General features: G+C 43.8%; 1 protein-coding gene across 3 annotated transcripts in view; it reads right to left on the bottom strand.

Annotated features, from left to right (window-relative positions):
* GDPD5 (glycerophosphodiester phosphodiesterase domain containing 5) overlaps positions 1-23,997 on the bottom strand; it is a 337,315-nt gene that overhangs the window by 39,083 nt on the left and 274,235 nt on the right. For all 3 annotated transcript variants that reach the window (XM_074955111.1, XM_074955119.1, XM_074955130.1), the window contains exons 9-10: positions 20,581-20,726; positions 2,042-2,124 (exon numbers count right to left, since the gene is read on the bottom strand). In XM_074955111.1, coding sequence (XP_074811212.1) covers positions 2,042-2,124; positions 20,581-20,726 — 229 coding nt within the window. The remainder of the gene's footprint in view (positions 1-2,041; positions 2,125-20,580; positions 20,727-23,997) is intronic.

Genomic DNA, 23,997 nt, shown 5'->3' with positions numbered 1-23,997 from the left:
ATTTTGCTTCCAATGGTATTCTCTTTGCAACAGTTTAGAGTAATTCAAAAGTGAATTCATTAAGGGATTAAGCCGCTGTCAACCCTGATTTGTCCTTCAACACTGCAAAATGACCTCCCGTTACAGCAGACAGGAACTTCCATTAGGGTTTAAATCTGTTTGCTGTCAGACAGCGATTGCAAAAGAGAAGCCCTGATGTTCAAACTCCACAACCCACAAGCCTATCTTTTACCGCAGAGACGCCTTTCAGATAGAATAACCCACCAAAGAGGTTTTTTGGGTGTTTTTTTAAATACCAATTATGTGTCTCCCTTGTGGGTTAATTTCAAGCTATTTCTTAGCATCAGATATGAATCCTGATCCACACTGTATGCAAACGCAGTGTCATTATTAGACAAGCAAGAGAAGGTCACTGACTTTCAGTGCAGGAAAATGAAACCATGAGAATCCACATCCTCCCCCATGCAAAGAGAATCAGATTTAGTATCTAACCTAACAGAAATAAAAAGCACCCTCTACAGGATTCAGCCTGGCAAGTGTGGTTAAAGCCCTGGGAAGGTACTACAGGGAATGCCTTTTCTGAGTGTGGTTTGCTGTGCATCCACAGCCAACATGGAAGCGAGTCCTCTCCTGCTATCCCTTCCCCATTTTGACCTGCCTCTATTCTCCTCTCTCACTTCCTTTTTTTTTTTCTCCTGTTCCCCATTCGTCTATTCCACTTCATTCATTTTTGTTGCATGCAGATTGAGGAGAAGTCAGCTGAACAACATTAACCAGTTCTTCAACACTGTGATACTCTCCCTTTTTATATCTTCCACTTAACAACCTTCAATTTAGTCCAAAAGGGCAAGTTCAAAGACAAGCAGCAGGAACTTTAGATATTTGTCTGTGACTTGTATCTTCTAATTCAAAATAAATATACCACCTAACCTTGCATATAGCTGGCCGGCCTCCCTTCCTCCCTTGCTGCTGCTTATTCTTTATCACACACAATGCTGCACCTGGCCTTAAATTAGCTCCTTGGGGCAAGGGCGGTCCTTCTACTCTGTGTTTGTACACAGCGGATCTACTATGGGGCCCTGAGCCTGACTGCTGCTGCTAGGTGCTACCATAATAGCGGTCGTACACAATCATCCTTAAAAATGTCCCTTTGAAGTTTTGCCTCCCACTGTTGTTTGCTCCTACTGAATGGAAGTTTGTTGTACAGACTTTGTCCAATCTGCTTTCTGCAAATGTGCACATGTTGGATGCCTATGAAAAAAACATGCATACAATATTTATATTTAAGAGATCTAGGAGGTCTGAGAAAATTAAATGCAGAAAATTGCCCTCTTATTCTCACATAAAAAATGTCTTAACTCCACTCTTTCAAAGACTCCCCCAACTCAGCCTTGCCAAGTTCTAGAGGGTAGAACTGGTTTTTTTTGTGGGGGGTTAGGTGTGTGTGGGGGTAAACAGGCAGATACAAATCTAATTACATTTTCTGCATCAGGGTAAGGGAAGGCAAAGGGATTTTGCGTCTGGGCTGGTAAATTCTCATGACTGTTTTAACTCGGATGGCACTGTACAACACAGTGAAAAAATTTAGGACTTTCATTTTCCTTCCATGCAACCAGAACTTCATGATAGCCAAGCTCTTTACAAGCAGGTTCCACTGTACTCCTTTGGAGAAGGCAGCCAGACTAAGGCAAACCAGACCCACGTTACCTTATTTCATCATAATAAAGCAAACTATAAGATGGCACCCTGTCGTGAATTTTGGCCCTTGATATGAAGATTAGTAGAAAGCCTGGTTTCCTTTATAATTTAATCCCTAATCATTGTGCCAGCCAAATGACTAACTTACATACTTTATAAATAGCAGCATATGAGAAGATAGGAGCACACTCTCCAAGAGGCCCTTCTCAGAGGATGCCACAGTGGAAAACTTAAGTGGCAAAATTCAGATCTGGAAACAAAACAAAGCAGATCTAGGGATTTGGGTTGGACCGGTCCCTAAAGAAAATCATTGCACTTGAAGCAAACAGTTACACAGACTTGCCTTATCGCTACATCAGCTTGCACTCCATGTATTTTCTGCTCCACTGCTTTTTGGAAGGACATCAGAGTGTTTTCTGGTGCCAGCTAGGGAAGAAGCAGTGAAAAAGTTTATTAATAAATTAGCAATGTTTATAAATCCCCCTTTCGGTCAGCCACACATGACGCTGCAACAACAACACAACAAATAAATCAAAATCCTTACAGGAGATCATTAAAAGGTTGGAGAGAGACAACAAAGCAACATTACTAAAAAAAAATATTACAAGACTTCATACAATGTACTCAGGGAGAATCATGTAATGTTACTGGAACACACTGGCTTGGGGTAGGACGTGTAATGACTACGGCACTTCACAGATGGAACTAAATCTGCCCAGCATCGTGGTTTAAATCTGCTCGCTGCTAACAGAGATTCTCCTTTACTCAGTGGGTAGGGGCCAGTTCATTGATAGAGCTATACTGAATTATCATGATGTGCACCAAAGTCCCAGTGAGCTCTGGATTTGCAGTCATACGCTGTTTAAAAGGTTTGGTAACATGTACTGGTCAGCTGCATTGGTTCTCAAATTTTGGTTTACAGAGGACCGATGGCCTGCAGAGTGTTTGTTGGCGTGCCCATAAAGGCTGGCTGGTTACATGGAGTTGGTACCCCGCAGTCACAGCTATTCATGGGTGCTGCAAGTAGGGGTGCTGCCGCACCCTTTGGCTTGAAGAGGTTTCCATCAACGTACATGCTGTTTTACAAAAATAAGAGTAAGCCACAATGTCTGTCTAGAAAATCAAAGACAGACTAGTCAAACAGACAAAGAAAGGGGGAACACCCACAACTCTCACCACATGAGTCACATGAGGTCAAGATAAAGATAACTATTTCAAATACAAGTGCAATGTCCAAAGCTGTCAGAAGGGGGCAGCATTCAAGCAAAGATCTTGGTCAGCCAGCGCAAACATACCGGTTACCCTTTGCTAAAGCACTCCCTGCTCTTGCATAGCTTCTCATGTCTTACCGAGTAGTTCGGGTTTCATTAAAGTGAACAAAGCAAGCTAATCCTGTTTCCACTGAGCATCACTTGACAGTCTCTTTCACAGGCTGCAGTCACTCACACAGAAACAACAGGCTAGGACCTGCACAGACAAAGTCTGAGCTCGACCCTACATGGCGTATCTTAAGAGAGAGAAATGCAAGGCTGGTGTATGGACACAGTGTCTGAGTTAGGAGCTATTGTGAACACAGGCCTCACATCCATTTTTTCAAGCCTACTTAAAAGGCTTCTGACCAGAACAGGAAAAAACCAAGCTGTATGAACGATACTATAAAATTCTAACTACGCTAATGTAAAAAATATAAAACTATGAAACTATTACCAATAGCTATTTACAGGAGATCAAAGAGAAAATCTGGAGAAAATCTGTGGACATTGGGATTCCACATGGCAGTAAGAAGGAACTGGAGAGCTGCTGGCCCGCACTGCCTCTTATACCATTGGTCCAGAGCACGTGTGGGCCAGTGGACACTACTTGTTTGACTCAGGTACATGAGGACCAGCACTCGAAGAAAAATGTGGATTCTGGCAGATGTTTTTTCTGCCCAGTTATTGCACTTCTCTCACTGAGCTAAGCACAGTAGGAGTGACTAGAAATATAAACCGAACTGCAGCATCAAAAGGCAAATAAGAAATCATATCCACAGTGATTATAAACAAGTTGCTAAATATTTCCATGTTAAGCAGTGAAGCTTCTCTGAGGATCTGTCTATGGAACATTGAAAAAAAAAAACAACAAATTAGACTAACCCCACAGCACAGATTCCACAAATCACCATGTTGGTGGTTGTTATTATCAAGTTTAACTTCTAGGAGAAATCATGACACCAGGACCCATCCACATGGACACTACACGACACCCCAGTATCATCAACCAATCAAGACAACCCCACCGGGAACTGAATTAGCTGTACTCTCCAAGGGACCGAACGTCTGACGTGGAGAACTGGAAACATTCGTTCACCGACTCTACCTCAAGGAATTTTCACAACGAAGACATCACCCACAGCTACCACGTCGCACCAATAGTCACAAGCAAAAAAAATCCACGTATCAGTTAATGGTCAAATCAGCAGACAAAGGAGGCACCATTGTAGTCCTCAATCATGACTAAGGCTAAGATTTAGTCATAGGTATTTTTAGTAAAAGTCATGGACAAGTCACGGGCAATAAGCAAATATTCACAGACCATGACCTGTCCATGACTTGTACTATAAATACCCCTGACCAAATCTTAGCTGCTCTGGGAACCCCAGGGAGTTGAGGGGGGCACGTAGCTGCTGGGGGGCGGGGGCAGTGTGGAACCTAGAGACACCGTTGCTGCTCCAGGGGCACCCCCGGGACCATTGCTGCTCCGGTGGCCCCCGGGGCCGCTCCAGCAGTGGCTGATGCATCTGGCCCTGGGGCTGCCCCACCTGCTCAGGTAGCCTTGGGGCCAGCCACACCAGCCACTGCAGAAGTCACAAAGGTCCTGGAAAGTCAATCCATGACCTCCATGACAGACTTGCAGCCTTACTCATGATGAGCCCACCAACAATTCTGACACCATCTACTACAAAGAACTGAAAGAATACCCTACACCATAATCCACGCAGGAATTTAAAGATATCATCAAATCCTTCCCCAAACAATTCTAAGAGAATCTCTATAACCTCAACCTCCTGAACCCACCCCAGGGACCTTCTACAAACTTCCCAAGATACACATGGGAACCTAGGCAGACCCATCATATTTGGCCACGGCACTCTGACTGAAGGAACATCAGGACCAAGGGAAACCATCCTCCAAAAGGCCATTTTCCTCCAGGCCACAACCAAGTTCTTCCAGAAAATCTGCAGCATTAACAAGCTCCCTCAGAACACCATCCTTGCCCCTATGGAAGTCAATTTCCTAGACGCCAAACATCGTTCACCACGATGGTATTGCTGCCTGCCTCAGATATCAACACCACTCAGAAATCCACTGCAAACATCTCCAGACTCATCCATTTCATCCTCGCCCATAACCACTTTACCTTTAACAACAAACACATTGTCCAAATGATGGGAACAGCCATGGGTACTAAGATGGCTCCCCAACATGCCAACCTGTTTATAGGCCACTCCCTCACAGATTTCCCCCACACCTCAACAGCCACCACCCATCCATCACACTCTCTCTAAATTAACACTCCCACACCAGCATCAGCTTCTGGGACATCACAATCAAATTCCACAAGGGAAGCCCATGGATCACCACACTTCCCTCCACAGATCCAGTAACCACCCTAGACACACCAAGAAATCTATTATCTACAGCTAAAAGAAAAGGAGTACTTGTGGCACCTTAGAGACTAACCAATTTATTTGAGCATAAGCTTTCGTGAGCTACAGCTCACTTCATCGGATGCATACTGTGGAAAATACAGAAGATGTTTTTATACACAGCTAGGCACTCAAATACCACAGAATATGCTCAGAAGAGAAAGTCTGGGATACACATCTCCACACACTTAAAACCACTTTCACTAAACAAGGACACTCCACCAGAGAAGTAGATCACATCATGGAGTGGGCCACCCAAATACTCTGGGAGAACCTGCTTCAATACAGAAACAAAATCCCCTCCGACTGCACACTCCTCATTGTCACCTACCACCCCACATTGGAACCCATATGAGGTAGCATCAAATGATTACAACCTGTACTAGATGGGGACCCCATCCTGAAAGAAATCTTTCCTGAATCCCCTCTTTTGGCCTTCAAATACCCTCCCAGTGTTGCCAGGCTCATCATCCGAAGCAAGCTCCCCACAGATCAGGACACACCAACTCAAAGCAGCAACAGATCCTGACAGAGCAACAGATGCAAAACCTACAGACATCTCTCTCTACTGCTATAATGATGAATAATCCCCCGCGATAACACACTTTTCAAGATCCCCGGGTCCTGCATATGCCTATCACAACATGTAGCGTATCTCATCCAGTGCATCAAATGCCCCAGCAACAACTACGTGGGCGAAGTCAGACAATCACTGTGCTCTTGAAAGAGCTCACACATAAAAATTATATAAAAAAAACAGCCTGTGACCTGTGGGTGAACACTTTTCACAAAGACAGGTTTCAGAGTAGCAGCCGTGTTAGTCTGTATCCGCAAAAAGAAAAGGAGGACTTGTGGCACCTTAGGAGACTAACGAATTTATTTGAGCATAAGCTTTTGTGAGCTACTGCTCACTTCATCCGATGTCCCCTAATCAACAAAAACGATTAGGGGACTGGAACACATGACTTATGAGGAGAGGCTGAGGGAACTGGGATTGTTTAGTCTGCGGAAGAGAAGAATGAGGGGAGATTTGATAGCTGCTTTCAACTACCTGAAAGGGGGTTCCAAAGATGATGGATCTAGACTGTTCTCAGTGGTAGCAGATGACAGAACGAGGAATAATGGTCTCAAGTTGCAGTGGGGGAGGTTTAGGTTGGATATTAGGAAAAACTTTTTCACTAGGATGGTGGTGAAACACTGGAATGTGTTACCTAGGGAGGTGGTGGAATCTCCTTCCTTAGAAGTTTTTAAGGTCAGGCTTGACAAAGCCCTGGCTGGGATGATTTAGTTGGGGATTGGTCCTGCTTTGAGCAGGGGGTTGGACTAGATGACCTCCTGAGGTCCCTTCCAACCCTGATATTCTATGGTCTCCCTCAACAGGTGTGAATCCCTTAGGTTTAACAATCTGTCCCACCTTGTATTTAGCTTGGACAATCTGGTTACTTTCTCCAGACCTGAGGAAGAGCTCTGTGAAGCTCAAAAGTTTGTCCTTTCCACTAATAGGAGTTGCTCCAACAACAGATATTCCCTCATCCACCTTCTCTCTCTCTCTCTCTCAAATTTTCCCCAAGGCGGAGGTGTCGCTGAATGAATAAGGTGCTGCACATACTGCAGACTCCCCGTTTAAGCACCCCACACCAAGTGAGAACAAGATTTGTCTGTGTGGATGAGAAGAAGCCGTGCTCTGCTCTTTACCAAGGCTAAAACACTAGTACGGGTTTTGTTCGGGCCTACCCCCAGGCAAACCCAAACTATGTTCTGACACCAGTAGTACTAGGAAACGGTAGGCTTTGTAGTACAGAGGGGGCCCAAAACTGAATGGCCAGGGGAATCTTGGTCTCCATGGGGACAAACTGTCGGAGGAGATGCACAAAGGAAATGTAATAAAACAAGCAAAGATTCCGACGCTGACAGCCATTCTTCAAGAGTTTCTACAAGGTAAATTGAAGATGACTCACAATGTAAAACGCACAACAGCTTAGACTGAGCCAAATGAAAACATATATGTGGCGATGCTGTGTGCTGATACAATGGCTCTATTCCAGAAGTAGCTGCGCTTTAGTGGTGAGTGAAATGGCTTTTGTATATATAAAGCTCTTTAGGGTCCTCTGGTCTGAGAGGCCCTAGAGCACACGCACGGAAGAGGGTATGTCGGCCATTTTGAAACTTTCACCTGGACATTGGTCATTTGGCCTCTAATAATACCCACACCTGTAAAATGACAGAGATCAAAGCTTACTAAGGAAACTGTTTCTTTGGGACACTGTCTAGCTTTGTCACCTGGTCATACAATACTGGCTGTCTATAGGTTATACTGAGCAGCATATCAGATATAGTGTATTTGGGCCAGGCTGACACAGACACCATGGTGAGGACTGCAGTTTAAAGCTGGGATATTCACTGAAATTCAGTGAAAGTTGGGAACCTGACCGCTTTAGACCCTTTGAAAATCCCAGCATCTGTGCTTAGACAGAACCAGTGCTGGGTGAAAATGCAGTTTCAAGCCACGGAGAGGTTTTTGCAGAGCTGTTTCAGTTCCTCTGGGGCTTGCAGCATTCAGTTTCACTTTTAAGGAACCAGAAAACTCAAAGGAAAAAACTCTGTAGAAGCCATGTTTTGTCTGGCTGCCGGCTGACCACCCTGCAAAGCCATTGGTTTCTCAAAAAAATTCAACTCAGAACCACAAATCAGCTCAGGCCACAACCCAGATTCACCAGCTTCAGGAAACCTAGATTTGTCCCCACACTCAGCTCTAGTGCTAATGCTGGACATTCAGAGGAACAAGCATTTCACAACTCAGCTCCAGAAATGGAGGCTGTATCGCAATTCACTATTTGCTACTCTGCGGTGACTGCGATCCTGTGGGATCTCCTGCTAAGGAAGATACCAAGTCTACAGCAGGAACCTGGGGTGATGAACCCTAAATGTTTAAAATGGTGCCCACTATGCACTAGATCCTCAGCTGGAATAAACCATCAAGCTCCACTGAAGCCAACAGCACTGTGCTGCATGACAACAGTGGAGGATCAGGCTCTAAAGGCAGTATTTCTTCTAATTCCAATGACATATAACTTGAAGTGCTAAGAAGCTGCGCAACGGCTGGTCTATGTAACCACGTGATCTCCTTACCCATTACTCTTAGCCTCTCTAGCTCCCTTTTCTTCTTGTGTGTGCATAACACTCATTTGTTGATCTAATTTCAAGCTACTCTAAGCTCTCCAGGGCAAGGACTGCCCCTTCCACTGCATGTGTGCGCATGCATGCAGGATCTAGCTCAAACCACGGCCTGTCATGTTGTTATTGTGTCTCTGCTCCCTTGTACGCCCGCATTTGTATCCATCGGTTTTCCCTCATCTCATATTTAGACGGTGAGCTCCTTGGAGCTGGGACTGTCTTGTTGCTCTGTGCTTATACATAAATAGAAAAAAGAAAAGGAGTACTTGTGGCACCTTAGAGACTAACCAGTTTATTTGAGCATGAGCTTTCGTGAGCTACAGCTCACTTCATCGGATGCATAGCATATCGTGGAAACTGCAGAAGACATTATATACACACAGAGACCATGAAACAAAACTTCCTCCCACCCCACTCCACAAGTACTCCTTTTCTTTTTTCTATTTACGAATACAGACTAACACGGCTGTTACTCTGAAACCTGTGCTTATACAGTGCCTGGCAAAATGGGGTTCTGGTCCCAGGGCTCCTACAGGCTATGGGAATACAAATAAGTAACAATGGGGTACAGCTCCTGATTGGAGCCTCTGGGTACCACCACAATACAGATACACAAATATAATCATTAGAATTTAGACTCGATCTCTCCTTTATCTACAACTGTTGATTCTCCATTTTTCACAAGGCCTCTTCCCCCACCAATTTGTATATCACTTCACTATTCCCCATGCCTGGATATAGGGAAGTGTCATTTAGTGCTGGCTTTATTATGGCTCTTCAATTGACAACGCCTTCACACACAACTCTGCAGAGCATCCAAGAGAACACAAGAGAGCCAGGGATCTTCATAAATCAAACCCACTCCCTTTAGACCAGCTTTTGTTTATTCCCAGAGGTCTGCTCACTATTGCTGAGAAAGCACTTCTCTCTGCCCAGCCGCTTCATGCTTGCAAAGTGATTTTAAAACCAGAGCTGTGAGCTCTGAAGAGGATCCTTTGTAAAGGAGCACTGGGATTCCAAGTGGAATACGTTTCACTCCCACCAACCTCTCTTCTCCCTAGAAAAGTAGGAAATGCAAAGCAAACAGTGACATACTTAGCAGAGATGTGCCCAAGGGAGCTAGCCACTGCCACAACAAAGTCATCCACTTGGAGTATAAGCGGTTTGTTTTGTTTTAAGTTTTGGGTTTTTTTTTTTTAATTCTCTAGCAAAAACTGTAAAACAGAGATGAATCACTTCCAGATGGAAATATTTATATCACTACTAGGAATAAGTTTCTCCCTTAGTCCAATGTTAACAGGCAGATTTTCTTCAAAAAACCCTTGCTCTATTGCCATCTGGTATAACTGGTTTCTTAAGAGAACCAAGTTATAGGAAAGTCAACCTGATGGAAAGAAGACAGTAATGTTTTCATTCTAAGGCCTGATCATGCAAGCCCCCCATCAGGATCAGGACTCCTTTGAATGTCAATTGGAATCCTCTATGCAGAGTGCTTGGAAAATTAGTTCTTGACAGTGGAGCTTGATTTAATTGATCACTTGCAACGATCAGTCCAAAATCTACCTCTCAGTGACTGCTTAAGCAGAGAATGGAGCAAATGATTTGCAGTGCATTACTTACTCAGCAAATGTAGTTTGTTTTCCACAGAGAACATTCACAAGCCAACTGCAACTTCCTTAAGTTTATTATCCAAATTAATATCCGTCTGCATTTTTTTGTTCTATGGATTTGTTGTGAATATTCTAAATGTGAACCGAGCTGCTTTGCTGTAATGGGTCAGATAAGTCGGAAAAAATCATGGAGCAGGTCCTCAAAGAATCAATCCTGAAGCACTTACATGAGATGAAAGTGATCAGGAACAGTCAGCATGGATTCACCAAGGGAAGGTCATGCCTGATTAATCTAATCGCCTTCTATGATGAGATTACTGGTTCTGTGGATGAAGGGAAAGCAGTGGATGTATTGTTTCTTGACTTTAGCAAAGCTTTCAACACGGTCTCCCACAGTATTCTTGTCAGCAAGTTAAAGAAGTATGGGCTGGATGAATGCACTATAAGGTGGGTAGAAAGTTGGCTAGATTGTCGGGCTCAACGGGTAGTGATCAATGGCTCCATGTCTAGTTGGCAGCCGGTGTCAAGTGGAGTGCCCCAGGGGTCGGTCCTGGGGCCGGTTTTGTTCAATATCTTCATAAATGATCTGGAGGATGGTGTGGATTGCACCCTCAGCAAATTTGCAGATGATACTAAACTAGGAGTAGTGGTAGATACGCTGGAGGGCAGGGATAGGATACAGAGGGACCTAGACAAATTGGAGGATTGGGCCAAAAGAAATCTGATGAGGTTCAATAAGGATAAGTGCAGGGTCCTGCACTTAGGACGGAAGAACCCAATGCACCGCTACAGACTAGGGACCGAATGGCTAGGCAGCAGTTCTGCGGAAAAGGACCGAGGGGTGACAGTGGACGAGAAGCTGGATATGAGTCAGCAGTGTGCCCTTGTTGCCAAGAAGGCCAATGGCATTTTGGGATGTATAAGTAGGGGCATAGCGAGCAGATCGAGGGATGTGATCGTTCCCCTCTATTCGACATTGGTGAGGCCTCATCTGGAATACTTTGTCCAGTTTTGGGCCCCACACTACAAGAAGGATGTGGATAAATTGGAGAGACTCCAGCGAAGGGCAACAAAAATGATTAGGGGTCTGGAACACATGACTTATGAGGAGAGGCTGAGGGAACTGGGATTGTTTAGTCTGCAGAAGAGAAGAATGAGGGGGGATTTGATAGCTACTTTCAACTACCTGAGAGGTGGTTCCAGAGAGGATGGTTCTAGACTATTCTCAGTGGTAGAAGAGGACAGGACAAGGAGTAATGGTCTCAAGTTGCAGTGGGGGAGGTTTAGGTTGGATATTAGGAAAAACTTTTTCACCAAGAGGGTGGTGAAACACTGGAATGCGTTACCTAGGGAGGTGGTAGAATCTCCTTCCTTAGAAGTTTTTAAGGTCAGGCTTGACAAAGCCCTGGCTGAGATGATTTAATTGGGGATTGGTCCTGCTTTGAGCAGAGGGTTGGACTAGATGACCTCCTGAGGTCCCTTCCAATCCTGATATTCTATGATTCTAAGTCAAACAACATTGTTTCTGTCCTCTGATTGGCTGTGCATGCAAGACCTTTTGTTGCCGCTAGCCAAGTTTGCTTCAAACTTCCTGGATGACTCGAATGTTTTTGGGAAATGAACAAAGGGGTGCAAACAAACTCAGTTCATTTTAAAATTCAATAAAATAGTTACAGAACATTCCCAGCATTATTCACTCAGCTGTACTGAAGGACTTGGCTCTTGCTTATAATGATACATGGGAAGGATTAGATAGGAAGGGAATTTCTTGGTATTTTATACCAAGTACCACTTTGTTGGTAAGCAATTATAACCAGCCTTGACATGGTGACAGAACAAGATCTGGAAGACGGAATTTTTCTTCTGTGTAAGTCAGATTTGGGTAGTTCACAGTTTCACGGATCCATATGTATTGTTTATATCTCAAAAATGCCCAAAGGCCCCACTCAGGACAAATGTTGTGCTGGGCTTTATACAAAGAGAGAAAAAAAGACAGTTTACATTCTAAACAGACAAGACTGAAGAAGGAAGGGCAATATAGTGATTATTTGGACAGAGGAAGGGTGGTCCAGTGGTTAGGGTACTAGACTGGGATTCAGGACACCCTCAGCAATCCTATATTCTGCCACAGACTTCCTGTGTTGCCTTGGGCAAGGGACTCAGTCTCTCCGTGCCTCTGTTCCCCATCAGTGCAGTAGTACTGCACTACCTCACAGGGATGACACTTTTAAAATTGTGTGGTTTTCAGATACTACAGTACCTTGGGCAGAGAGAATGATTGAGAGTCAGTGGGTCCCTACACAGGTAATCACTAACATTCTTGATACTTATAGCCCGCCCAAAAAATGACTACTACCAAAATAGCAGCAAATCATTTCTCTTCAAAGGCTTCCGTTGGAATTCCCTGCATCTAATGCTCTTTCCGCCTCATGTTTTACTTGTTATGGGATCCATTTCAGGAGTGACATTGTTAAAACCAGGTTTTAAACAGCAAAAAGGTTTCAAAATAAAAACACCCATTCCCCAAATAAAGAGTTACGTTTACATTTGCAGAGTGTGCAGGAAATCGGCCTCATGCAAGTCAGCCCCAGGGATCTGAAGCCTTTTGTACAAAGCCGGGTGTTTCTCCCACCTCTGGACTTTGTTTTGTCTAATACAAAAAACAGGAAAGGTTTAGGAGTTTTTAGATCCAAACAACAAACCCGTAGAGACCCTTCGCTAAAGGATCCTTTTCAAGTCTTGCTGCACTAGAGGGGAAGGGATTTGTGTTGTTTACTCAAGGTCATAAAATACTCCCTTGAATTATGGATCACAAAGCTTGTGGGGGAGTTAAACCCTTTGAATTGCAGCAGGTTTGATACAGCATCACAATATGATCTCCCACATGGCTTCTGAGACTTACCACAAACTTCAGCCACATAAACCATATAAGAAGTGAGACACTGACCTAATAGACAGATGAAATGTCTTAGCTTTGAATCAGCTTCTAATAATAATCCCAAAGGATTCCAATAGATTTAATGGACTATACATATTCAGCACTACTGGTACAGCCACCCTGAGGATGGAAGGAGGTAAACAAGAATGCAGCAATGAGGGAAGAAACATTTTGGCCAAGGAGACCAAGCAAAACTTACAAAACATACTATTAGATATTTAATAGCGAGACAAGAGATTTTTATTATTGTTTTAAGGTCTCAGTTGGATGACAGACTCTAGATGGGATTCATTAGTTACATCAGTGATGGCGATATGTAGATGAAGTTGATGTCTCTGGTTACAATCCTTTATATCACTCCGGCCAAGTTTTAAATTTGGTGCCTAAGGATAGAGAACTGAATAAATGTTGCCTGATTTCAGAAGTGCTGTGGATCCTCTCCTTTCACTGAAGTCACCGGGAGCTGAAGATGAACAGACCACTTTGAATACCAGGCCATATTTCCCTATTACCACTTGTAGTTGGATGCCTGACTTTAGGCACCCATGTTTGAACATTTTGAGACGTTTGTTCTTTTCTGTTCACTTAATTCTTCCACTGTGCAAAAAGGCTATTTGTTTTCTGTAGCTTATTACAGATCACATGCGTTACTTTCCAGGTAGGGAGAAGGAATGGATGAGCCAGAACACCACAGCTGGCTAGAAGGTTCTCCAATAAGCCATAACCCTTGGTAGAAGGTAGCTGCTCAGATCAAGATGGAGCATCTCATAGTGGGATGTGCAGTCTTCCCTGCACATACATGCCTCTCACTGTTTCTCACTCAAGGGCTTGTTTGTGAGCAGCAGTCAGCGTTCTCCCTGTTAACACTTTTTGGCTGCCACTACCTGGCGCTGAGACGGTCAGACAGAGGCTGAAAGAACTCAGTGATACATGAGCTCTTCGGGGAATGGATCACAGCTTCATAATGGTGTGGAAAGCTGCTTACATACGACTGGCGAGACATGTGTGATAATTATATATTTCATGGTAAATTTCCCGTTGCTACCATAATGCCCAGCCTTTCTGGGATATAATAAACTACAATGTAATTGTCAGAGAGATTAAAAATTGGCTGCCCATCAGGATGCTTCATACCAGAAGCAGGTCCCCTCCATGCCTCCACTCAAGTTTTGGGTGTTTCAAATTGGCTCTCCAGTTTGGCTTTAAAAGGTTTTGTAAGTGTGAACCTATAATAAATCAGCAAGTCAGCATTCCTGACAAAATCCTCCTCGGTGCAGAGCATTTCCACACAGCACAAAAATATACACCATGTGCTATGGGGACAGAACAAAGAGCCGATACGTGGTACTCAAGGTCAGAGGGGTTTTTCTTTAGTGTGTTTCCTACAAGATGCAGACAGTGTTTCAACATTATGTCTTTGTCAATGCTGTTAAGACACACTATTAGAAGAACAGCTGTCTGGGTGCTCTGCCAAGAGCATTTACTTCCCTGCTATTTGGAGACCCAAGCACCATGATTATGAACCACTTCTGTCTCCACTGTGCACTTGGGTTGGTTGTTTCCACAGTACCACCCTGACGCTGCTTTAGAACGCCAGTGCCTCGTTTGGTCTCAATAAAAGGAAGTGAAAATAAAGCATCATGTAATTTTCCAGAAAGATGCATCTACGATGCTAAGCTGTTGGTACTATAAATCTTCCCGTTGATTACCTGCAATACCAGACAGGCCCATCATTAACAATCTCACTTCTGACACAAAGTAACAAACATATATTCAAGATTAATAGCTAAAAACAAGTAGGGGGTTGATGGAACAACCATATTTACTACACTTGAGCTTATGCAAAAGCAGTGATGCATAATTCTTCCAATCTTAAAGGCCGGTCACCACAAATCTACGTTCTGATCCTTCTAGAACAGCGGCTCTCAACTCGCGGCCCATGGGCGGCATGAAGCCCAATTAGCACACAGCTGCAGCCCAGCTGTATACTGAAGGGTGGCGGGGTCCAGGGTCGGGGCTGCTGTCTGGCCCCAGACAGTGGGGGTCAGGGTCAAGGTTGGTGGCGGGGTCAGGGCTGCTGCCCGGCTCCTTACAGCAGGGTCCTGGCTGCCGCCCAGCCCTGCAGAGTAGGGGTCAGGGTTGGTGGCGGGGTTGGGACAGGGCAGGTGTTCTAGAAGAACCAGGGAACTTTTCTCCTCACCAGAAACCATGAAAAAATGGGTGTTTATCACTACAAAAGGTTTTCTCTCCCCCCGTCCTACTCTCCTGCTGGTAATAGCTTATCTAAAGTGATCACTCTCCTTACAATGTGTATGATAATCAAGGTGGGCCATTTCCAGCACAAATCCAGGTTTTCTCCCCCCGCCCCCCAAACCCACTCTCCTGTTGGTAATAGCTTATCTAAAGTGATCACTCTCCTTACAAGCATTCTTACAACTACAATACCCACCTGCGGAAGTGAAGAAACAGATTGATAGAGCCAGAAGAGTACCCAGAAGTCACCTACTACAGGATAGGCCCAACAAAGAAAATAACAGAATGCCACTAGCCGTCACCTTCAGCCCCCAACTAAAACCCCTCCAACGCATTATCAAGGATCTACAACCTATCCTGAAGGATGACCCAACACTCTCACAAATCTTGGGAGACAGGCCAGTCCTTGCCTACAGACAGCCCCCCAACCTGAAGCAAATACTCACCAGCAACCACATACCACACAACAGAACCACTAACCCAGGAACCTATCCTTGCAACAAAGCCGTTGCCAACTGTGCCCACATATCTATTCAGGGGACACCATCACAGGGCCTAAGAACATCAGCCACACTATCAGAGGCTCGTTCACCTGCACATCCACCAATGTGATATAGGCCATCATGTGCCAGCAATGCCCCTCTGCCATGTACATTGGGCAAACTGGACAGTCTCTACGTAAAAGAATAAATGGATACAAATCAGATGTCAAGAATTATAACATTCATAAACCAGTCGGAGAACACTTCAATCTCTCTGGTCACTCGATTCTGATCTCAAAGTGACTATCCTTCAACAAAAAAACTTCAAAAACAGACTCCAATGAGAGACTGCTGAATTGGAATTAATTTGCAAATTGGATACATTTAACTTAGGCTTGAATAGAGACTGGGAATGGTTGAGTTATTATAAAAAGTAACCTATGTCCCCTTGTTTATTATTCCCCCCCCCCCCAAAAAAAAAACTGTTCCTCCGACATTCTTTTTAAACCCTGGATTTGTGCTGGAAATGGCCCACCTTGATTATCATACACATTGTAAGGAGAGTGATCACTTTAGATAAGCTATTACCAGCAGGAGAGTAGGATGGGGGGGAGAGAAAACCTTTTGTAGTGATAAACACCCATTTTTTCATGGTTTGTGTGTATAAAAACATCTTCTGTATTTTTCACAGTATGCATCCGATGAAGTGAGCTGTAGCTCACGAAAGCTTATGCTCAAATAAATTGGTTAGTCTCTAAGGTGCCACAAGTACTCCTTTTCTTTTTGCTAACTCCCGTTGACTATCAATGGGCGTTATGAACCTAGTTGCTATTTTTGCTCATGGCATAAATTGCCAATATATCATTCATTTATAAATGCATATATATGGATGATGGAAACGGACATTGATACAGTAATGCAACTTGCACCCTAAAGCACTTGCACCACTTGAATGAGTTCTTTGTGCTGGGTTATAGTGTGAGGTGCTGAGCGATCTCAACTCCCGTCGGCTGCTTCCCGCGAGAGACAGCTGCACAAATAGGTATGACCCAATCTGATCCTCATAAAGAGGTCCTCTAATATTCAGCCTAAATCGTCCTTTAGTTGTAACCCAATATTCCTCGCTTTTACTCCTTGAACCACCCTAATCAATTTCCTGCCCTCCACCCCTCACTTAGTCATCATTCCTGGACACTAAGCCTTTCTTTGGAAGAGAGTCCCTCCAGACTCTTCATCATTTCAGTGGCTTTCTGCTGAAATCCGTTACATTTACCTAAATCTTTAAGGTAATAACGTTTCCAGATGTTAACACAATATTCTAGGTGCAGTCTCATTGGGCTAGTACAGAAACTAACTATAGTGCTCCATTAAATCTTGACAGGTTTCAGAGTAGCAGCCGTGTTAGTCTGTATCTGCAAAAAGAACAGGACGACTTGTGGCACCTTAGAGACTAACAAATTTATTTGAGCAGAAGCTTTTGTGAGCTACAGCTCACTTCCTTGGATGCGGTAGCTCACAAAAGCTTATGCTCAAATAAATTTGTTAGTCTCTAAGGTGCCACAAGTCCTCATTAAATCTTGACTCTCTCAGCACAACCCAGAAATCACATTTGCCCCTTTCTGGAGATAAAGATTAACACTGGCTATATAATCACTGAAGTATTATCAGATCTTATCTGTTAGATCTACTATTGCCCCAGGTGCCAGCTCCCAAGCTTTGGAGACCTTTGATCTCTGCACTATTTAAAGGAGAACTGTTGCCAGTATTCTGCAGCACAGTTCCTTTAGACCTTTAAGCGGGGTAATTTACTCTCTAGTTCCCCTGTTGCAAACATAGTAAGATTTTCTCCAAAACAGTTAGCTCAGTGACAAAGCACGGCAAGTATTTTTGTGAAAATTAGATACTATTCGTGGAATTCCTTTTGGCAAAGCTTTAAAATAATTAGGTCTGAAAGTAAATACACTTGGTATGACAAGTGAATCTGGTGCCGCATCAGCATTTAAGAGAAAATAATCCAAATAAGGAGAGCTTAGAAGGGACCCCTGAAATATACAATAAGACTCGAGGTGACACTCAGGATATTTCTAGGAAGAGGGGGACAGTACAAAATATTTTAGCCACTTCTCTCTTTCATTCTCATTTTTCTTTTTAATGTAGCTGCCAGTTTCTTATCCGACTGATTTCACAGCTCAGAGAAGTTACACTTTTGCTTCTAATCTTGTCTTCTGTGAAGCGTTAAAATAAACCACCTACCTATACAACAGATACTGTATAGTGATTGGCTTTATTTACTGCGTTCTGGTGAAGGGAAGGAGAAAAGCTGGTCTTTAGCAGCAGCCTTTCTATTACGCACAAAAATACCACAGAAGTGCAACGAAATAATGTGAAGTATGAAGCCTCATATGGTTTGAGGTTTGGTCAGATAAGCATATGGAAATTTATCCAAATCTCCAACTCAGGAAATTTAATAGCAAAAGAGTCTCCAGATAAATTTCCATGACTTCCTGCTAGGCAGGAAATAATCAGAGACCAGAATATCATAGAGCTATTTTGATACTTCCGGGCTCAGCCACATCCATATAAAACGTAGACAGAGAAAAAAGTTTACTCTCCCACTAATGGAACTTTATTCCACCCCCACACCACTCCTCAAAAACAACCCCCCCATCTCCCCCAAGCTTGGTTGAGCTTCAGCTGGAATTTCAGGTTGAAGTATAAAGTTGATTTCTATCTTCCCTGGATTTATGTCTTCAGAAAATTTGAACAAAAGTTGTTATTAAAAAAGCCATTAAAGAGGCAAATGTAATATCAGCCCTTTAAATGACAGGAAGGTTCTGCGTTTTGTACAGCAAGCATGTAATGAACATAGATCAGGGGTTCCCAAACCGTAGTATGTGCATCACTGGTAATGGCATTCCAGCCGTTACCTTCTCAAGAACTTTTTAAGAGGTGGTATGTGGACCAATCAGGCTTGGGAGTCACCGATGTAGATGACGGAATCACAAGAGGGATTCAGTGAGCCTGAGCCTTACAGACAAATTGTATCTGGATGCCCCTAAGAACGAGTTGCTTTTATGGAAGCCGCACAAGGATAAAATGTTTTCGTGCTAATGATTAAACTGCAGCCTGTTTCCTCCTCCCCCTCCTACCAGAATTAATGGTCACAGGCAGCACTCTATCAAGAAGCAAGGAGAAAGCCAGTCATGAAGTGCTCTGCTGTACCCGTGAAGCAGCCATATGGAACAGACTCCAAGAAGGAAGATATAGCATGCCAATATCCTCAGATGGCCAACTGCCATTGCAGCTAATCTGTTAATGGCTGCAGAGTCCCAAGAATTAACCACAACAGACTGGCCGGCTGGCAAAAGCCCTACCTCAAAAAAAAAAAAAAAAAGCCCTACCTACTGGCCTGCTGGCAAAAGCTCTACCTGGATCCACCTCAGACTTTTCAAGATGCCCATCAGCAGAGGCACAGAATAAGCAAGTATCAGAAGAAACAGGATTATCTCCAAAAACTGGCTTGCTCTACCTAGATATTTATAAATGCACCAACCGTGGCCCGGAGGTGCAGAGAGCCAGTGGTGTTTGGTTAGCCACAAAAGAAATGTATACTGGTATTGATCCGCTGGGAAGTAATCAACCAACCAACCAACCACCCACAAAGCAGTTTTTTAAGATTGCCATTTTAAAATTTGTATGTACAACATCACAATGTTGTATTCTTGCATTGCACGGCACATGTAAGCATTGTGTCTCAAAATGTCACCTGCCAAAGATATTTTCTTGTGCTGCATTTTTAAATACCCCTGCCTAAGTCCTAACAGCGAAACGAATCTAGGACCTGGATCTAAAAGCATGTGTTTCTATTGCTTGAGCTAATTACAGTGTCTCTCAACCTTTCCAGACTACTGTACCCCTTTCAGGAGTCTGATTTGTCTTGCCTACCCCCAAATTTCACCTCACTTAAAAGCTACTTACTTACAAAATCAGACCTAAAAATACAATTCCTGACTTTCTCATTTTTACCATATAATTATAAAATAAATCAACTGGAATATAAATATTGTGCTTACATTTCAGTGTATAGTATATAGAGCAGTATAAACAAGTCATTGTCTGTATGAAATTTTAGTTTGTACTGACTTCACTGGTGTTTTTTACAAAGCTTGTTGTAAAACTAGGCAAATATCTAGATGAGTTGGTATACCCCCTGGAAGAGCTCTGCATTCCCCCAGGGGTATGTGTACCCCTGGTTGAGAACCAGTGAGCTAAAAGACCAAGTCCATTAAGTCACAGGCAGGAACATATTTCTTATATGATCCAGCCACACATAAGGACAAAGACACACACTAGGTAGGTTAATGTGGGTTACAGAAAAGTTTTGGAGGCCCCCAACATAACTTCAGAGCCTTTCAAACTCTCTTTAGCAGGCTTCGTGGGGAGCACCAGTGAGCCACTAAAATCAGGAGGATTTTGGAAATTTCAGGGCAGGTGCCTTTCCATAGCAAAATAGTGCCCTTCATAAGAGGATCTCTAAGCACTTAGCAATTTACCGAGCTTCCCAACCCCCTGTGAAGAAGGTAGGTCGATGAGTAAGCCAAGGAACAGTGAAGTTAAATGACATGCCCAAGATCACACACCAAGTCATGCTGCACATGTCCTACGGATAGCAGACTTTAGTCTCCAGGGCAGCCAAACCCAGCACAGACAAATTGATTAAAACGTGAAGCTACTTACCATTGGTGCACCACGATGGCCAATGATGACAGGTTTTGGTCCCAGGTCCTTCTTCTCCATTATACAAGGGGAAGAGACAGTGAGGGGAACGAGGTAAAGTGCAACTACGATGGCAAAGTATGCAGTGAATATCAACATCTGTGAAGCTGAACACAAATGCAGCCAGTGAAAATGCTGGTTCAGAACAAATCGCTCCAGAAAAAACAAACGAAAGACACTGTCCTGCTCCCCCGAACATAATGGACAAACCATAGCAATTCCCTCCAGCTACAAAGAATAGCAATGCTTTGTATTTGGCCAGTGATGCATCCCATTCCAGCGTCTGAGAGTGCTTTACCCCATTTTACAGATAGGGAAACCAAACACACACAGAGGTTTAGGATATGTCTACACTAGAAACCCTTCGCAGCACAGCTGCAGCGCCGCCGTAGTGTTGTAATGTAGACATTTGCTAGGAGAACAGAAGGGGTGCTTCCGTGCCTGTAGTCAATCCACCTCTCTGAGGCTTTGTTTGCACTTGAAACGCTACAGTGGCGCTGCTGTAGCACTTCGGTGTCCACACTACCTGTGCCGACAGGAGGGGTTCTCCCAGCACTGTAGGCAGTCCACATCCCTAAAAGGCAATAGCTAGATCAAAGGAAGAATTCTTTCAGGTACTGAGTGGTATCTACACTGGGGCTTAGATAGCTGGAACTACATCACCCACGGAGTGAAATTTTTCACACCCTGAGCAATGTAGTTAAACCAACCTAACTTCGTAGAGACGACCAGCCCTAAGTGACTTGCTGAAGGTCAGCGAGACCCAAAAATACATTCCAGCGGTCCTGATTCCCAGTCTTGTGTCTTGGAGGTATAGAGATGGATGGACTGGCAAAGCCCTGGCTGGGATGATTTAGTTGGGGTTGGTCCTGCTTTGAGCAGGGGGTTGGACTTTATGACCTCCTGAGGTCTCTTCCAACCTTAATCTTCTATGATTCTATGACTGCATCACTTCCAAGCCTGCACCAGGTTAACTTTAGTTTTAAATCAGTCTAATTAAACTGGTGCACACCCATAATAATGTAGGCACATTTAAATAGCATAATTTGTTAATTTACATGCAAACCAAACTAACATCAAGCAAGAGTTATACTGGTTTAGCTGCATTTACATTAAGGATTTGCACCAGTTTGAAATCAATTTAAACTGATGCAATTTTTTTAAAATGGAGACCAGGCCTTAGAAGCTCTTTTGGATGATTGAGGGGACATAATGTCAGACTCTAGAGGGGTTGTAAGTAATCAACTCTATTACAAGAAAGGTGGGCACAACAGAGGGGCTTCTGGTGGGATTAAAAAAAAGGGGGAAGATACTCTGGGATGCACTGAGGTTGCAAAGAACCACAGAGTGTAGTGTTTGGCAGGGACAGTGATGGGGACATTTGTATTGTTTTGCAGTCAGTAGACACCATGAGTCAGACAGTGCCCCATAAGAGCATCAGAACAGCCATCCTGGGTCAGACCAATGGCTGATCTAGCCCAGTATCCTGTCTTCTGACAGTGGCCAATGCCAGACGCTTCAAAGGGAATGAACAGAGCAGGGCAATTATCAAGTGATCCACTCCTTGTCATCCACTCCAAGCTTCTGGCAGTCAGAGCCTTAGGGACACCCAGAACATGGGGTTGCATCCCTGACCATCTTGACTAATAGCCATTGATGGACCTACGCTCCATAAATCAGGGGTCGGCAACCTTCGGCACGTGGCCCATCAGGGTAATCCATTGGCAGGCCATGAGCCATTTTGTTTACTTTGACTGTCCGCAGACATGGCCCCCTGCAGCTTCCAGTGGCTGTGGTTCACCGTGATTCGCCGAAGGTTGCGGACCCCTGCCATAAACCGATCTAAGTCATTTTTTAACCTAGTTATACTTTTGGCTTTCACGGCATCCTCTGGCAACGAGTTCCTCAGATTGACTGCATTGGGGCAAGAAGTACTTCCTTTAGTTTGTATTAAATCTGCTGCCTATTAATTTCATCAGGTGACCTTGGTTCACGGATTATGAGAAGGGATAAACAACACTTCCTTATTCCGTTTTTTTATACCATTCATGATTTTATAGACCTCTATCATATCCCCTCGTCTCTTTTCAAAGCTGAGCAGTTCCAGGCTTTTTAATCTCTTTTATACAGAAGCTATTGCATACTCCTAATAATTTTTTGTTGCCCTTCTCTGTCCTTTTTCCAGTTCTAATGTAACTTTTTTGAGATGGGGTGCCCGGAACCGCACACAGTATTCATGGTGTGGGCGTACCAGGGATTTATATACTGGCATTATGATATTTTCTGTCTTATTATCTATCCCCTTCCTAATGGTTCTTAACATTCTCTTCGCTTTTTTGACTGCCGCCACAATTGAACAGACCCACTATGGGTTTTATTATACTGTAGGCCTCCCTCTTTGTTAAGTTTTAATATCCACTTCCAAATGTTACACCGCACTATGAATATTTTAGTTTATAGCACGGTTCTTTGTATTCCAATATATCTCTTGGGAAGCGTAACCCCTCCAGACTTTTATAGTGACATCAGGGAGTCCAGAGACCAGCCCGGGGACCAGGTCAAGTGTGTCAGTCCTACAAAGCAGCGTCCACTGCTGCTCTCAGGAGCACTATATCTTGGATAAAGATGCAGCTTGCAGTGACTAATGCTTCTAATGGGTCAGAGTCCATGTCTGCTGCCTTCTAATGGCTCCAACTTGCCTTGGGATTGGCTTTCATTGCAGTTGAGCTCAATGGCTACAACAGCAGTGGAGAAAAAGCAGTACACACACAGTGTTTAAGTATTGTAGCAAAAGTGGTAAATATAAATAAAAAGTATGTTGTCCTTCTACAGGGCTTCCTACCTTGGGATCTCAGACGTCTCAACCAATGGATTAAATTGTGACAGTTCTCCTGGCAGGTAGGCAAGCACCACACATGAAGAAAACTGAGATTGAGTGACTTGCCCAAAGTCAGCATTGCCTACCCCAAGCATTCCAAAAAATCACCAGTCAAAGCTCAAAAGGCGAAGACGTTTGGCTCAGGAGTACATTTGGGTCCCATTTTCAGGATTTTCTCTACAATCATGAGAGCTGGAAATGTAGCTTTCAATTAAAATATAAGACTCACATAATTACTTGACTCCAGGAGCCGGGGCGTTAAGAGAAACAACAAACGTTGCAATCTCATGAGAGTTGGCAACACCAGAAGTCTATGGCCGATTCAGGAACAAAACCCAGACCCCCTGACTCTCTCAGTCCTGCGTTTTGCAAAGGGCAGCATTCCTTTGCCTGCCAAGGACTTCACTCAAATGAGATGGGAATCTTTAGAAGATGGTGCTGACAGCCACTGCAGAGGTACTCCTAGCTCCCTACCGAGCTGCATTAGTTAGGATGATAGG

The sequence above is a fragment of the Natator depressus genome, chromosome 1 (genome assembly GCF_965152275.1).
Source record: "Natator depressus isolate rNatDep1 chromosome 1, rNatDep2.hap1, whole genome shotgun sequence".
Lineage (NCBI taxonomy): Eukaryota > Metazoa > Chordata > Testudines > Cheloniidae > Natator > Natator depressus.
This window is presented reverse-complemented; position numbering and strand designations above follow the sequence as displayed.